This window comes from Onychostruthus taczanowskii, unplaced genomic scaffold (genome assembly GCF_017590055.1).
Source record: "Onychostruthus taczanowskii isolate IOZ18803 unplaced genomic scaffold, ASM1759005v1 scaffold68, whole genome shotgun sequence".
In the NCBI taxonomy this organism is placed as follows: Eukaryota; Metazoa; Chordata; class Aves; order Passeriformes; family Passeridae; genus Onychostruthus; species Onychostruthus taczanowskii.
This window is the reverse complement of record NW_024504566.1, coordinates 3,228,745-3,245,687: the sequence shown is the minus strand read 5'-3', so window position 1 is coordinate 3,245,687 and position 16,943 is coordinate 3,228,745. Positions and strand designations below refer to the sequence as shown.

At 36.8% G+C, this 16,943-nt stretch overlaps 2 protein-coding genes across 3 annotated transcripts in view; one reads left to right on the top strand and one right to left on the bottom strand.

Annotated features, from left to right (window-relative positions):
* PPP1R3A (protein phosphatase 1 regulatory subunit 3A) overlaps positions 1 to 8,359 on the bottom strand; it is a 34,179-nt gene extending 25,820 nt beyond the window's left edge. Inside the window, exon 1 of the mRNA XM_041421034.1 lies at positions 7,515 to 8,359. Coding sequence (XP_041276968.1) covers positions 7,515 to 8,308 — 794 coding nt within the window. The 5' untranslated portion in view covers positions 8,309 to 8,359. The remainder of the gene's footprint in view (positions 1 to 7,514) is intronic.
* Positions 1,441 to 16,785, top strand: LOC121344801 (forkhead box protein D3-like). 2 transcript variants are annotated; one of them, XM_041421035.1, is made up of 2 exons: positions 1,441 to 2,816; positions 15,581 to 16,785. In XM_041421035.1, exons 1-2 carry the CDS (start codon positions 2,626 to 2,628, stop codon positions 16,143 to 16,145), a joined length of 756 nt encoding a protein of 251 aa, XP_041276969.1. In that variant the 5' UTR covers positions 1,441 to 2,625; the 3' UTR covers positions 16,146 to 16,785. The 2 variants fall into 2 exon arrangements, with proteins under 2 accessions (XP_041276969.1, XP_041276970.1); XM_041421036.1 differs by lacking the exon at positions 1,441 to 2,816 and adding an exon at positions 8,782 to 8,915.
* Positions 16,786 to 16,943: the final 158 nt, after the last annotated feature.

The following is a 16,943-nucleotide window of genomic DNA, read 5'->3' as shown; positions in this document are numbered from 1 at the left end:
AGGGTTTCAGCCTAGCAAATCTTACATTTATCACCCAGCATCTCTAAATATTATTGCAGGGAAAACAATTTTGCATCAAAACAAAATATAAATGCCAATCCACTTGGCGCACCTAAGTGCAAGGTAAGAAAAAACTGCCAGCTTTGCCTAGTTCCCACTCAATTGTGTAGCCCAGTGCCCTTTAGGACTACAGTTATTAACCAGCAGTAATAAATCTTCAGGTTTAGTGTTAGAGTATCAGCTGGTTTCACTAACCAGGAGGAGAGTGGAAAGACACTCAGAAAACCAAGCCCCCTATTATGCTTTGGCATGTCAACTAATACTTCTTGTGTGTGTCACTGAAGGTCTAGGGATCAAATAGCCACTTCTAACATTCTCCCACAGTGTTTAAAAGGTCTTACCCTCTCCTTTGCCCTAAGGTGGCGACTTCATTTAACTTTCAAAGTATTTGTTTGGACCATTTTTCTCACCTTTTGTAGATAAGAAGATAATCCACATTTTATATTAAAAATACCATGGGCAATTGGTTCTCTGGACCTACACTGCAGTTGAATCTATTGCTTCAATGTCAGAGTTTTGGTGCTGGGACTGGATCACAGCTTAAAGTTCATAATCAGAATAAACAGCTCAGATGACACTGGTAGTCATTGCAATGATTAAATATGACTCCAGTGCTCTCAGCTAATGTTGCACTAACTTTAAACATCTTTTCAAGACTAACATTTAGCAAAGTCAAGTTGAGTGTAATGGAACAATTTTTTTTTTTTCCAACTGAACATTTATGAACTGTAGTACCTGAATGGTTGACAGGAGAGAGTATTGAAATGGCCATTTACAGCCCGGTTCAATTTGCAAAATAGATACCTTCCTAAACAAAAGAATCATTGAACATACAGGAGTTCATTTAGCAATGTACTTCTATTTTTCCAAAGGTCCTTAACCAGCAATCTGAAAGACCATCTGGTCCTGTAAATATTAACATTCAAGGATAGTTTTACACATGAAGAATTCTACAAAGTTCAGTGAGACTCCTGATCATTAAATTCTTTATTACGCCTTTTGCAGGATCAAGCCAGTTGCTGAATTTAAAAGTTCTAAGAGTCAGCCATAGCAGTGTTACAGTATTGCTATATTTAAATAAGCTGATAAAATTGTAGTAACTGAAAAAAATCTTACAAGTGTAAAGCCAAGCAATGCATGATAATACAAGTACTTATCATGGCTGAGAAATGACACCCAGATTACAGAGCACTGGTTTTATATGATTTCATACAAACAACTGAAAAAGTTTTGGAGCAACCAATATTTCCCACACAATAGAACACAAATTTCTGTTCTGTAGCATTGGTTAGAGCAGTTTCTAAAGCAGAACATGGAAATGAAAGGATTGTCAGTACAACAACACAATTCCAGTGTAAATATTATGCTAGGATTGTCAGTACAACAACATGTTATTTTCATGTGTCATTCCCTTAAGTTTTAGAAGCTTCTTTAAATATTTCTAGTGCAATAAATGGATGGCAAATGGGTGGCACAGTTTACTACCACCAAAAGCAAAAATGTGACAGGTTTTCAGCTTTCAGGTATGCTCCAATTAGGAGACCACAAGTACAGGAAGAATGTGTCTATTTGTCTGTGCATGCCATTCTTATCCACATCTTCCACCTCTTTCTTTAACACTTCTGTGATAGCATTCAAAGACTTAAGCCATTAACCTAAATATCTATCTTCAGGGTATTTAATAAGTTTCATATTTCAAACAGTATACATGTCCAGATTTTGAAATAATATGATTAAACAGACAGAAAAAAACCCTCTGCTCATAGTTTCTGGCCAAGTAGGATTGTTCTCTATAGAATATTTTTCAAGTGGTTTATCTTAGCTTATTTTAAATTACTTTGGAGAGTAAGGCTGCAGCAATTTCCTCAAAAGATAACCCTTGAGTCGCTGTTAAGAAGCATTCCTAATGCTGAGTCAAACTCAGTTCCACAGCTTGCTTTTATCCCACTTGTCTGAATAATATATTTTAGAGCACCTTAAATAATTATCCTGTGTCCCTGACAATCATGTTCTTCAAGTATGTGGAAAAGTCTTATTTTGGTGCCAGTCCTACCTAATTCTACAACTGAGAAAGACTGGCAATGACCAGGAGGCAAGAGAAGGTCTGGGAATACTAAGTCACATTAAACACAGAGAGAGAGTGTTCCTAATAGCTGGCTCCCTGTGAATGGATAGCTTCCCTAGCAGCTGCTCTCTGGTAAAAACAGTGACTGCAGTCACTTCCTATTAATAGCAATAAACTTTAGTCAAATCCCATATCTGTATGCTGATCAAGATGTAACTCATGACTTAAAATACCAGAAACAACCTTGAGATTAAACAGAGGTACACAAAGAAGACGTGTGTTTTAACACCTTTCCTGCTCTTCTTTTCCCTTCCTGATTATGGTGACACACAATCAAAAGAACAAGGATTAAAAGTGAATGTAATTTAAATGCCATATTTGAAATGGACCAGATGGGAATGATACAGTTGTTCTTCATAGCAAAGTGAGTGAGAGATTATTTCCAAACCTCTTTGTCAGAAGCCTTTGATTTTTTTTTTTTTTTTTTTTTTAATCACATCATGAGCTTGTGGGAAAGGTCAGGAGGAGCAAAACTGCATTTCTCAGCACAACCTAGGCACTGGTCTGCCATCTGCCTGGGAAGACAGAGCGCAGTGAGCACAGCGCAGTCCTGCCAAGCTGCGTCTTCAGCAACTTTTACTTCCTTTGCCTCCCATCAGAAAGGAGATGATCAGCAGCTGAAGAAGGAAAGGTACTCATGCACAGAGGAAATTTTCTCACTGACAATTTCTTAGAGACCATTCAGTATATATGCTGTCAAAGCTGGCATTGGCAGCCCACAGACATGGGTTTTAATCTCTTCTTTCTCATTGTGCTCATAGGGCAGCTCTTGTAAGAGCCATCACCCTAATCTGTGGTGTTTTAAAGTGGCATCATGGAGGAACAGGAATTGATGCACTATTAATCAAAAAAGATACAGTTCAGCGATTACAAAGTAAAGGCATAGGATCGATATCAATGGGATCACACTGATACACTTGTGCATCAGTTCAGAGTGATATGTTTGTGGGCTCAGAGAGCTAAGGGAGGATAACTAACAGTTGTGACAAAAATACTAGCCTTCTCCTTCCTTGTCAGAGGACAGGAGTCCAAACACGATACCCTTCCGTAAAATAATTCTCATGCTTATCAGCCACTTTCCTGGTGCTGTCACTTTTGCTCTTGACAGATGGCAAACCAAGGCCAAGCACAGAAATGGGATGTAGCATCCCCAGTGACAGGGCACATGGCTTCCATAACTCTATCTCTGCACCTTTCAGCATGATCTGCAGGAGTCTGCCTCATGCAGCAGCCAACCACCTTCTGTCTGATCAGACCAATGCAGGAGCCTGGTGTTCACAATAAAATCACATGGTCTAAATCTGAGGACTGGGAAAAATTCACGTTCAGAATCACTATCTATATCCCAAAAGCATGAGAGTCAAAAAAAGAGAAAAGAGTGGAGCTGATGCAATTAATTTACATTTTTTCTGACTTGTAAATATAAATAAATAAAAATTTTATGTGTACATATTTATATAAATAGGATGGAAATTAGGCCTGTTTATTGGTGGAAGCTTTTCCTCTTCCAGTGAGTCTTCCAAATTTAGGAGTCAGTTTTTCTCCTGAAGTATATCTATGACTATGTACAAGTCAAGCAAACACTTTCAAATAGACCCAAGCACAAATTAATTAATTTAAACATTATTTTTCCAAACTGTATTTTGTCCCTGTGTAGCTTTTGAAGACTTTTGAAAGCCACAAAAATTCTTAAAGTTTATGAGGAAATAATTTTAGATTGTTAAAATATAGCTAGAACCAAATACTTTCTGAAACTTTAAGAGAAAACTATTTGTTCATACCTAGACATGGAAGCAAAAGTAAATGAAACATGAAATGAAGAGGCAAACTTTGAAGTGATGAGGTTCCAAATATCCAAATATAGGCAGTTTTCAGCATTAATTATTTGATGCAGTTCTGCTTTTTACTATAATTTTTTTTCAGGTGCAACTTTTGAGGGTTAAGTTCATTTTTATAATTTATTTCTTAATAATGGTGTCAGAAATCAGCCTATTAGCCTTATTCACTCATCTTAGTCCTGGATCATGTTCTTAAGGGTAACTTGAAATGGTCATATTATTGTGTTTCTCCAGTAACTTCCTCTGAAAGTGAATGTTATTCCTTTCACCTAACTAACACGACTAATCCTTGCCAATGACATTTAACGAGCCACACAAGTATGCTCTAGAGTGGATCAGACTCTCTGCTTAAAAACCATTATACTTCCCTGTCTTATTTTTTAACTGCAGAGGTAAATTGCACATTTTAGGAGAAAGTATAAATATCTCAGAGCCAAGAGTTTAAAAATAAAAACAAAAAATTACATGTTTCTAAATTTGAAAACGAGTCCTAAATGAGTCTATTCAGATTGCTATAAAGAAATCTTTAATTTAAGATGTCCAACTCATGGGTATGGATAGCAATGTTCTCTACCTGTCACTTTATTGTGAGAATCATAGATAAAATTGCTTTAATTTCTATCTATTTGCAATGCTGCAACTCCAAGGACAAGCTGGTTATGTTCGAGGGCTCCCCCACTTTGCTGAATGTTCTATAACCAGCCAGCATAGCACATATAAATGCTGCAGAGTTTATCATCCAAACTAGAAGCAAGAGGAGGGAGAGAGAGAGCGTGCGATGGGCTGGTGGAGGAGAGCTGGTGAATGGACAGCACTGCTCAACGTGAGATGAAGGAGTAACAGCACATCAGCAGCCTCACTTTGCCAGTTTTGGGGGGTTTGTTTTTCTTGTGCTTTTTTCAGGATATCAAAGCAAAGGAGTTTTAATGAGGGTCTGAAGGAGAATAATGAGGTACTTTTGCAGATGTCTGCAGGGTGTTCCTCCTCACTCAAAGGGGCAACATGTACAAAGACATTTTGAAAAACAAGTGAGCAATGGAAGTTGGCATCTTAGTTCTTTTGAAACAAAAGACCCTGATGCTGACCTCATTTACACTGGCAAAAGCTGTGACTCCTGTGAATTCAAAGTCCCTGTAGCATAAAAGTAGTCCTGGATTACATACTGCCAGAACTGCCTTTCAGAAGCCTTGGTGACCACTGAAACAATATTCCAAAGATACTGGCAGCTCATTTTTGCATTTACTGTAAGGTCTCTGTACATTTTTCTGCCACTAAAGAGAGTCTTGAAAGTGCACAGTTGTTAATTGTTTGACAGAAATGTGTAGTGGATCCTAATGTAGACAAGAATCTGATGACTTTGGTTTAAATATTTTAAACATACACGTGTATATGTGTGTCTGTATGAACAAATATACACATAAATGTATACATACATACATATACATGTATGTATAAACACATGCACACATATGCATTCCTCTTCAGTCTAACACAGAGGGAGACAAAGTAATCAGATAAATAATGTCTGATTAGAGACAAAATAATTTTATATTGAGAAGACACGTTATCTCCTTTCCTGCTTTTTAAAACAGCTCTGTCTGAATTATACATAAATCATTTAGTATATCCATATAAAAGAAAATCCCCCAGAAGGAGTTTCTACAGCTTTTGCTAGCACTATGCATGTCATGAGAAACTTTCGGGAATTAAACCTGTAGGAGTCATTTGACCTTAGATGTCAATGGTGCCTAAATTTTCAGGTTATTCCTGAAACCATCTGGAAGCCCAGGACTCACTAAATTGAGACTTAGCTCTCCATGACCATCATCTGCTCCTTGTGGGCTACCTCAGCTCAGGCTGGAGTCATACTGCCTGCACATGCCTGTGGTGTTTGATATCACAGCCTTTCTGCAGGGTATCTCAGGCTATCTTACTTATCCAGAACGGGTCATGTGACACTCCTTAAAACACAGAAATTATGTACAAAACCAGACACAAATGTCAGGAATTCATCACAGGACATGTAAAAGCATTGTTCCCTCTGCTCTGACATAATGGGATGTTCCTTCATGGAAGTATCATCATGAGGGCTCTAGAGCTGGCCCCAAGGACACTTGTCAGGAGAGCTTTGTGGACTGGCTATGAGGCAGACCTTGGGCTAGCCTTAGGGTGGCTCCTACCCCGTGATGTTGATACAAGCACTAAGCCATACTGTGCACCTCTCCTCACAGGGCTAATGTGTGATTAGGGCTGGCAGAAGTTCCCAGCACAGCAAGTCTGGCTTGGGGAACGAAGGTTTGGCACAGAGGAAACCCTGGCTGTCTCCCTGTTCCTTAAGCTCCCACCACTACTGCAGTTCTGTTCCCCCTACCCTACCATTTCAGTCCAGTGGAAGAGCACCAGCAAAATCAAACAGCACTGTCTTATTTGAAAAGAGTATAGGAACTAAAACCCCAACATAAATTCCAAAACCCAAAATTAAATTAGTTCTGGCATCCAAGTATCGCAAAGGACATTACAGATAAAATACAGAATTAATTCTGCAGAAGTCCAACTGATTTATAATAAATTTGGGGAGGAAAATAAATGAGAATTAGATTTTTGCATGCAGCATTGTTTTGCTAAGAGAAAGAACATAGTTAAAAACCTTAGGAAAACTGAAGTGACTATTCTTAAGTGTCTCTCTTTATATGTGATTAAAGTATGAGTTAACAACTGCCACTTTATAATTAACACTTACTTGTCTATATTTAATCAGAACAGTATAGTATATAGAAGATAAATTCTGTACATTTTTTCTTTAATATATTACCGATTCTGCCTTATAAAACATACTACATTTCACCATTTGTGAAACAGAAGCATGAGCCAGTGGCAGGGAAAAGGAATTGTAGCCCTAATGCCCAACTTGTAGAATAGCCCAACAACTTGCAGAAAAGATTTGTGCCAGCTATTTTAATTGCTGGATTCTTCCCTAAGTTATCCACTTCTGCTTCAGGAACCACCAGTGCCATTTCTGATTTAATAATTGCATGTAGAGAAAGAACTATAAAATAAATGGTGTGAAAACCCTGATTTTGTTTTGCTTTTAAATTTTTGTTGCCTTACAAAGGAAGTGGATGCAAATTCTTTTAACTGTACAGCTACCTTAGTCTGGAACAACGAGCCCATTGATGTCAGTTCGGTTTGTATCCTACAGAGATCAGAATTGGTAGACATTGCATAGAGGGTTTATAGAGCCTCACACTACTTTTCAAACTAATGCCATGCATAAAATTATGATCTCAACTAATCTGTCTGCAGAAAATCACTGGCTGATATATACAAACACTTTACTGAAAACAAGTCTTGGTCTAACTTTTCATTTACAAAAAAAAAAAAGTAAAATAGAAGAAAATAACATGGGCCATCTTGACTCAAGTAAGCACACATAGAAAGTCATAATTAGCCAGCTATATTCTAAATTACCAAAAATTAGGGTGTAACCTCACCTGCTTTGTGTTGTCTTTAAGCAGCCTTTAAGACTCCTATCTGTAACCTCTTTCTGGGATTTATTATCCACCTTGGACACAGTTTCTTTCTTGTGACAAATCAGTGTGTAATTTTTGTCATCATTGTTTGCCCAGAAGATACCAACTGATGTCTCGTAGCGGATACAGAATTCCACTTTAATTCCATCTTTCTGGAAAGGAGGCACCAAAGAAATCTTAAAGCAAAACTGATCTGTTTCACTACCACAAGAATTAGGCATGAACTCTGCGAGGATGTCATAGTAACTGAGCCAGTTATTCAATGTCATTCGAACATACACCTGCTTTTCAAAGGATACATTGAGGACTCGTATAATGCCGTTCATACAGGTAATCCCAGGCATAAGCAGGACTGACTCCAACACTACTTTCTGCTCTCGCACTTTTTGTAAAAGTTCTTCTTGAGAAGCAGGTAATGTAAACTGCTGGGAGAAAAAATATTCATCCTGAGGGAAAACTTCATCTTCTATGTAATTTTCTTGTCCTGTATTAGGAAATTCCCAGATATCAAACTCTTTAACAGACACAAGATCAAACCCAAATGCATCAGCAAATGAAACTTTTCTTGAGATGTTGGTGGGAGTATCTGCCTCCTCTTCCTCTGAAGCTGAAGAATTCCTTCTTCGGGGACATGGGGAGAAACGAAGTTTGATGTCAATATTATCATCTTCATCGTCTGAAGTGCAATCATTTCCAGTGGGGACTCGTAGTAAGTTAGCCCTGTTAACCTGACGAGGTCCTTCAAAAGACTCCATTGGGCTCTCTGATATAAACTGAAAGAGAGCTGTACAACTAGTAGCAGCTGCTATTTGAGCTACTATGATTTAAAACAAGGATTAATGTTACAGTTGACATTGCAAAAGGGAGTCAGGTCTATTAATAGATGCTATGGTGTGTGAGCTATGTTGGCCTTTCTCCATCTGACAGTATTAGATGTTACAGTTTTGGTGATACATTTGAAATTTTGTATTCCCTATTTTTATGTGCCTCTATGTGCTAAGAAGAAGAAGAACAGCATTTAAAAACTGTCTTCTATGCATAGTTAAATTGCACAGAGCTATTTTAAGATGATCAACTTATGTCGCACAAGAAAATCATTGTATTGCACTAATGTGGAGCTATTCTTCTCTGATTAGGATGTATACTTCATAATGTAAAATGTTTCTATATTGATAAAATATTCCTATATATACTTTCAAGGCCATTTTTGCAATATTTTCAGATAAAATGCGATGTCACATTCTGCCCCAACTTTATACCATGCTGACCCAATGAACCAGATGCTAGGACTATGCCAGCTTCTTGTAGCTAAGAAGTGGCAATCACCACTTCAATGAACCAGGAATGCAATAAAACATTGAGGTAAGTACACTGGAAATGAACTTGTAATGTCCCATTGTAAATATGGCTTGAGCTCACCATTAATTAGATTATGAAATTATCTTGTCCTAAACTGCATTTAGCATCATACAGGCAAATGGAGAGAAAAGCAACTGAAAGAATTACCTTTAGCAGCCAGCTCTGAAACACAAACCTGTTTCACACAGCTATAAACAGGAGGAAGAAAGAACTAAACTTCTTAACACGTGTTCAACCTTTGTGCAGGACATCTTCCCATGACATGAAATGAAACAGTGGCTTCTTAACCAACTTATTCAGATAGCATTTGACTTTCACTTTCATGGCACTCCATGCATAGAAAGATTCAGTCTTTATAGAACAAAGATCTTGATCTCAAAATGTCACCTTTTTCCATCACATAATTTAATGTTACCTATTTCCCTTGCCTATATCAAAGGATAAGCCAACACTGTAATCTAATAGTACGGTACAAATTAAGATATATAGCAAGACTATCTTGAAATTGACCATGCCAGAGACTGACAGGATTAGTACATCATCACATATTTCAGTACAGTTTAGAAACCTAATTCTTCATTTAGGACACTTTGAATACTTCCTCCTGCTGTTGTAGTTTCACTGGTAACTTTAAAGCTTATCTGAGCACATCTATTTCCAGACAATAAGGTAAACAGCATCTTACCACAAATCACCTTTTCTGATGAAGCATCCCCTCCACACCATGAGAACATCTCCAGGTTTTACCAATGCTCCATCAAAACCCTTCAATAGCCATCCCACCTGCCATTGCAAAAACATTCCTAATTCCCTAATCATACTTTGAGAAAAAGGAATATCAGAAGGGATTTTAAAAATAGCTTTTCACCATAAACTACAGAACTCCTACACTCCAGGAATGTTACTGACTTTGAGTGCTTTACAATGCTGTATTTTTTAATAAAAAGAAAACTTGTGGAAACTAGTTTTGCATCTAAACTGCATGAAAATAGGTTAAAAACTAGTTAAAGAGAGTTTTGATTTATTGATTAATGTTGTTGCAATTTTTTCTATTCTTAATGCTTGCTGAAACCAAACAGTGATTTGTCTTGGCCCAGTCCAGCACTAATTCAGTTAGGAAGAACCTTTCCAGAGGCTTCAGCAGCTATTAGACTAGATATTATGCCCAAGCTAACAAACAAATCACTGCATTCCATTATGCTGGGACAAGGACTGCTTAGGAAGGAAGGATAGGTTGCAGAATGTTCTGAAAACAAAGGCATATTAAAAGACATATTTTTTTTTAATCAATTACTCTCAGTGACATTAATTAATGGATATTATTCTGTACCTCTCTATTCATTTTGCCTTTCACTCTGTTCAAATCTTTTACTTCTGTCCTGGGTGTAAAAAAATATGGGAGATGGGAAGAAAAGGTGAGAAAAGGTCTAAGTGATTGGCATCCAAGTGATCACTGACAGACAAAGTCTCCAGTCTCGTGCCATTACCTAGTTAGAGAAAGAGCATATACTTAGTAAGGGCAATTAAAAAAGGAAACAGAAAAATGGTGTATAAGAAATAATATGAAAGAGGGAAAAGATTTTGCCTTTATACAAGAAAGAAATACCAATGGTTGTAAGGAGGGAGACCAACAAGCACAACTGGGAACAGAGGGAGACCATACTCTAGTTGAAAATATTGTCCTATCTACAAGCTTCATCTTCTTCAGTGTAGAAGATGTTCTCCATTTAATTTAGTTCTTGTCTGAACAGTTTGCACTGAATTAAACTTTTCACAGAAGTCCACATGTTTTTATCAAAATATGCAGAGACAGTTGCACCAAATCAAGCATACATATACATATAAAGATTGCATTAACACTGTAAAAATAATATAATGAAAAAATATAATTTGTTCTCTGCATCTTTTAAAATGGTGTCCTAAAATACCATTTTAGGAGTAAATGGTATTTACTTCTAAATTTCCTGCTAAATCAGGCAACAGAGTAGCTACTTTCTTTCAAAGTATAACAGCAGCAGGTCATTTTAGAAAGTTTAATGCAACAACTTCTTTAATGACTTTACTGTAGCCTCATTCCTCTGAACACATCAAAAACAAATGTTGAATCAAGACAAACAGTTTCCAGGTGTCCTTAAACATGGTTTAAATAACAGTGGAAACAAGAGATAGAATTAAAAATGTGTAGAAAATAAGACAGCTCTACATGGGTTAGCTGCTCTATTGAACAGCATAGTAAACATTAGAGGGAAAAACGTTACAGAATTAGCAGGCTTTGGAACTAATTAAACACTCAAGAGAGCAACAAAGACTATAGTCAAATGTTTTTGTCATATCTATTATCAGCACTGACCAGTTGTTTTTTCTTTGCCTTAACTGGAAGAAGTTATACCTTTGCAACAAGTTGAAAACAATTATGTCTTAAGCATGGACTAAAGATGAGCAGTATAAAATCTGGTTCCACTTGGCTTCCTAGCAGTGTATTCCCCAGTGCCCTAGAAAACTGCACTTCTTTAGCAAATGGTATGAGATGTATTATCTTCTGTATGGCTATTAAATAAATCTATTAGGAAAAGGCATAAATACATTTTCTCCTTGCAAAGAACGCTGTTCTAGCTGACTGATGAATGGTCAAAAATGCTGAACCAGAGGTAGAAGAAATATTTTAAAGGTTATATACTTTAGAAAGAAACATTGATGGCATATTTTGAGAGGTATTTTCAAAAAACGATTAATTCTTTAATTCTACATTAAAGCATGTCAAGCTAAGAAAGAAAAGACAGTGTTACACTTAGGCAATATTTTATTTCTAAATCCCATATGACTGTAGTTAAATTTTAGTAATAAAGGCTGAGTGAGGACAAAGGCTGCCCTCAATTGTTTTCTGCTCTTTGTTACAGATTGTATGCACTGTCAGACTTAACAAAAGTTTCTCCTATGACTGCAATTGGTCTACTCTGTGACCTGAAGTAGAAACTAGACCACTCCCTAAAACATGTGCTTGTTTTCACAGTACCAAGAAGAAAAATTGCAGGCTTTGTAAATATATGTATAGAAAAAGAAACATTAGAACTATTATAAGAGGATACCCTGGATTCATACAATCAATACTAAGACATTGAAAAAACTCTCTTTAATCTAAATTAAGGGGAGAGGAAAAAACCGTGAAAATTATACAGTGAAAATTCAGAACAGATTACATTACTGAAACAGAATTTCCAAACGCTCTTTTATCCTCATTCATCTTTTCAAGAATACATCATTTATTGACAAATTTACAGGATAAACTGTTTAACTAGTCTGGCTGATAAAGCCAGCCCCTTCTTTTTATGGTGCTTTGTGGGAAATCTCAGATTTCTAACCATACAGTGTTTTAGCAGCTTTGAAGAGAATGTGGCAACAAAAATGATGCTTTAGTAAGGTGTGTGCAGACATTTGAAGAGGTATGTGCTTCCTCAGGTTGGAAAAAGCCTGCATAGTAAGAATACACAGTATGCTGTCCCTGTCTCTCATTCTTCTTTTCAGATAAAACTGGACATTGAGTGAGTGAAGTTTGTTCCTCTAATGTAGGAGCTTTGCAAACAGTTCAAACAGTGGCAAGAGGGTTCCACAAAGAATAAGGATAAAACAGGGAACTTGTCTTATTTTTTTAGCTGGGATCTTGTTTTGGGCAAAGGGAGGAATTTTCATCTTGAATGATAAGACTCAGAGGAAAATAAAAGCTAACGTCAGAAATAATGTGCAGAAAGAAGAAACAAGCAAGACACTCAGGAGTTTGGGATTAATATTTTCCTTGGTGGCCTATCTGAAAACCAAAAACTGTGATCTTGGAGATGCAGCTCTTCCAAATGTAAGGGTTTTTGCTCACCCTTTTGGTCTTTCATTCCCTGTAGGATCTTCCTTCACTTACTGAAAGACCTGTTCATCTGTTCAGATATGGAGCTCTTTCAACACAATTTTTCTTTTATAGGATTTGAGTTCAAGTATCGTGCATTTGACTTTTGGGCATTTACTGCATTTAAATTTCTAATTCTTCAGACTGGTTTCTTTTAATATCTTCAGTCTCCTCAGTTTCTGAAAGCCTCTACTTAAAATTGAAAACTCTAATAAATATTGTTTTCCTTATTCTTAATTTAATTTGTATATGTTTAGGCACTCAAAATCTGCATTCTGTGCCTTGTCCTTCTTTACAATCCTTCAATTTACAAAGTCATTACTAAAATAGAAGAATATGTGCTTGATTCTGTGTTTCTTTCTTGGAGCTATGGGGAAAGGAAGTTGCAATCCTAGTCACAGTGAGCAGCATTCATTCTCTAGTCTACAACTGCAGTGTTTCATAAAAACACAAATTTCAGTAGAAATACCCTAATATAGAGAATCTGGTATTCTGAATCAAAATCAAGTTTTTTATATTATTATTGTAGGAACCCCTTTAGGTATAACCTGCTTAAAGTTGAAACAACAGAAATGGCATGATTTTAATAAATAGTCTAACATGCCAGATCACACATTTCAGAGATAATCTCAATAATTTCTGCTATGACTTGACAACCATTCAGCTGCAAATAAGAGAGGAGGAGAAAAAACTGGGTAAATTAGTCATCAGAAGGTTATGAAAAACTACCAGTATCAGAAAAATGATGGCAACTTTAGGATGTTCCAGGAAGGCAATTTCTTGTAGAGATAGAGCAGGTCAAATGAATGCCTTCAAAATAAATGATTGCTGAGACTGAAGACCAAGAAAAAAAATGTGTTAAATAGCTCATCATGTTATCACTAGGATTTTTGAACAGCCAAGGCTGTTAAAATACCAGGTACACCCTATCCACAATGATTACTTGAAAAGTGTTCTATTAAATCTTGCAAGCAAGCAGGTGGCAATTCTACTCTGGCACAGAAATATGAGATAACCCATGTGACCTGTAGTGTTGCATTATGAGTCTTGTTTTCTAATCTAAAAACCAACTGAAACATTGCTTGGTCAATTTGAAACCCTGAGACACGACTTACAGGGGCCCAATCAAGATGATCAGTTAAGAACTGATGAACTTCAAGACCATGAGGATAGGGATCACTTTAACAGATAGCCTAATGTCCCTCTCTCTTTGACAGAACTAGCATCTGAAAGGAGAAACCAAGGGTTATGTTCAGGACCCAAAAGAGCCTGAACAGCAGCATCAACTTCAGCCTTCTAAAGTTGAATCTTTGATGACATTGTTGATACCTCAAAACACAGACCTCATGTGATAATATATATTTTGGACATCGAAAGTGACCCAAAAGAAGATACATCCTCTTTCAAAACTTCCTCCATGTTGTTTCATTTTGCTTTAGAATATATTTCAACATATTTAATAACATTCCTAGACTAATCTCATGACATCATAGAATCATTGAATCATGGAAAGGTTTGGGGTTCCAAACCCACTGCCATGGGCAGGGACACCTTCCACTAGACCACAGTGCTCAGAACCCAGTCCAACCTGGCCTTGAATACTTAAGGGGAGGGAGAATACACAGCTTCTCAGGGCAACCTTTTCCAAGATGAGATGATTGTCTTTTCCTTAACAGTGTCAGACCCCAGGAGGCTGAGGGCCATGTCAAAGTTCAAGTGCCAGTTTGTGCTTTGGGGGTGACAGAGAACAGAACCCTCTGACTCTGAGCGGTAATTGCTCCCTCCAGCGGTTTCTTGGGTTGGCAGGACTGGTCACTTGCATCCTCAGCAAGAAAGCTAGTTGCTATCAGAGAGTTAATAAGAAAAAAAGGGGAGCAACTTGTGTTTAGTTTTTTTTTTTCGCTTTAATTCCATTTCACCAAGAATAGCTACACTGCAGCTACGAAATTTGATAGGTAGTTTCCTTTCACACAGTACTTTCTATTAGCAGGTAAAACAAATGTTTATTGTACTAAATACAACATGTTTGACTAAGTGTAGAACACAGGAACCAACAAGTTGGTTTCAGTTTGTTCTGCATATCACTGGAAAGTCTGATCCTTTCGCAACTCTATCTAGGCACCATAAATTTCTCATTAATCATTATGTTTCAATGGGGAACACTGAAGGGTGTTTTCTCAGATTATAATGAAGTGAGAGGCTAACGTCATGGTCTGTTTATCTTCACACTTAACATAGTATAATTATTTTGGGTTTTTTTTTCATTCAGCTAGGACTTGCACCTTGACTTTTGCAAACATAGGCAGTTCAGTTTTCGTTGTTAAGGATGTTGACTTAACAGAGTATAAAATAGAAATCTGGGTACGTGAGAGCAGCACAGTTGAAGTCCAACTTTCTTTTCTCCTGCTGGTTATATTCAGTGGACCAATTATTGAACTGGCTACTTGCAGTAAAATATCAGAACGCTTAAAATAAATGCTGGATTTTAGGCTGCTATAATGAGTGAAGACTCTTCTGAGAACAATGAAGGAAGTCTAGACATCTGTACAGTAGGAGAAGAAGAAAAACTGCCTCAAGTGACTCCACCCCGAAATCCCAGCTCTCACATACATGCCAAAAAGGTTCTTCCTGTGACTGTGGATGAAGGAAGATTTCTGGATAAACCACCTCTGTCATACATAGCTTTGATTGCAAAGGCGATACTTTCTTCCCCCACAAATAAACTGAATTTAGCTGCTATCTACAAATATATTGAAGATAATTTTCCTTTTTACAGGAACAAAGGTCGAGGTTGGAGGAACAGTGTAAGGCACAACCTTTCACTAAATGATTGTTTCATCAAGGTGGGAAGATGTGAGGATGGCAAAGGAAACTACTGGAGTATTCACCCATCAAACCTAAATGACTTTGTTCACGGGGACTTCAGGCAACATCGAAGGTCACGAAAGCGAGGGCACCAAAAGGAGGCAGAGCATTGCCTTGCTGTGAATTATTTCACACCGTGGGGACACTATCCCTCCTGTTCAGCACCAAATTTGCTTTACCAAACACATTTTCTGGAACCGCTGTGGAAACTTCTTTATGCTGACAGACTGCAGTTTGTGCATGAATACCAAAAGTGGAATTTAAACAGTCACTTAATCATGGGGAAGTTTTCACCTCAGTTACAGACTGATAAACCCCACAGCACTTCTGGGGACTGGTTTAATGGATCTCCTGCCACTTCAGTTATGCAGCAGAATATTTTCCTAAATATTCAGCCAGGTTTACCTAACTCCCTTTTATTCTTTTCTCAAAAACAGCACCAAAGTGAAGCATTCAGACACATCTGTAAGTACTAGGAAGTATTTGAAGTGCTTGAATAACTTCACAGGCAGATTGGGACTCAAGCTATAATAAGTCAAGATATTATATACATGTTGCACAATTTTTAACTTCTGTATATATTTAAAGACAGCAGAAAAGCTTGCTTACTTATATAGGCTGCTTATTAAAAAGCTTGCTTACTGATTATCCATGATTATTACCTAAGTGTATTGACTTTGAAACCAATTCACAACAATGAATTTTTAATAATTCTGCTAGTCAATGGCCAGGCATAGATTACTTCAGTATAAAAGCAAATCAATTCCCACTGACTGCCCAATGAAATGATTTTTAAATTGTTCTGTATTAATCATATTACTGTATACTACTGCTCTATTGGATTCAAATTAATACACATGTATGTGTATTTATAACTATATATTCAAATATGTACAACCATATATTTACTTTTACATTATATTGAATAGGAATGATCAAGAATTTTTTCCTTTGTCATTTGAGAATGTCTTTGAAATTATACTTGTCACCTCCCATACTGCTGGCAATACTAAATTATTCTTCTACTCATTTAATATGATACATTGGTTAGTACTCAACCTGCACTATTAATTCTGATGCATTGTATTGATCAAAAAAAATCTCTGTACATTATATATATTTAACTGTTAAGCTGTATACTTGTTTGAATAACAATACATATTAATAAATATTCAAAGTGAAATAGGACTGCAATATTTTCTAAAATATGTCTTTTAGTTCAAATATGCTTTTTAAATGCACAACCACATAGTAATGAACCTACTTAAATGATT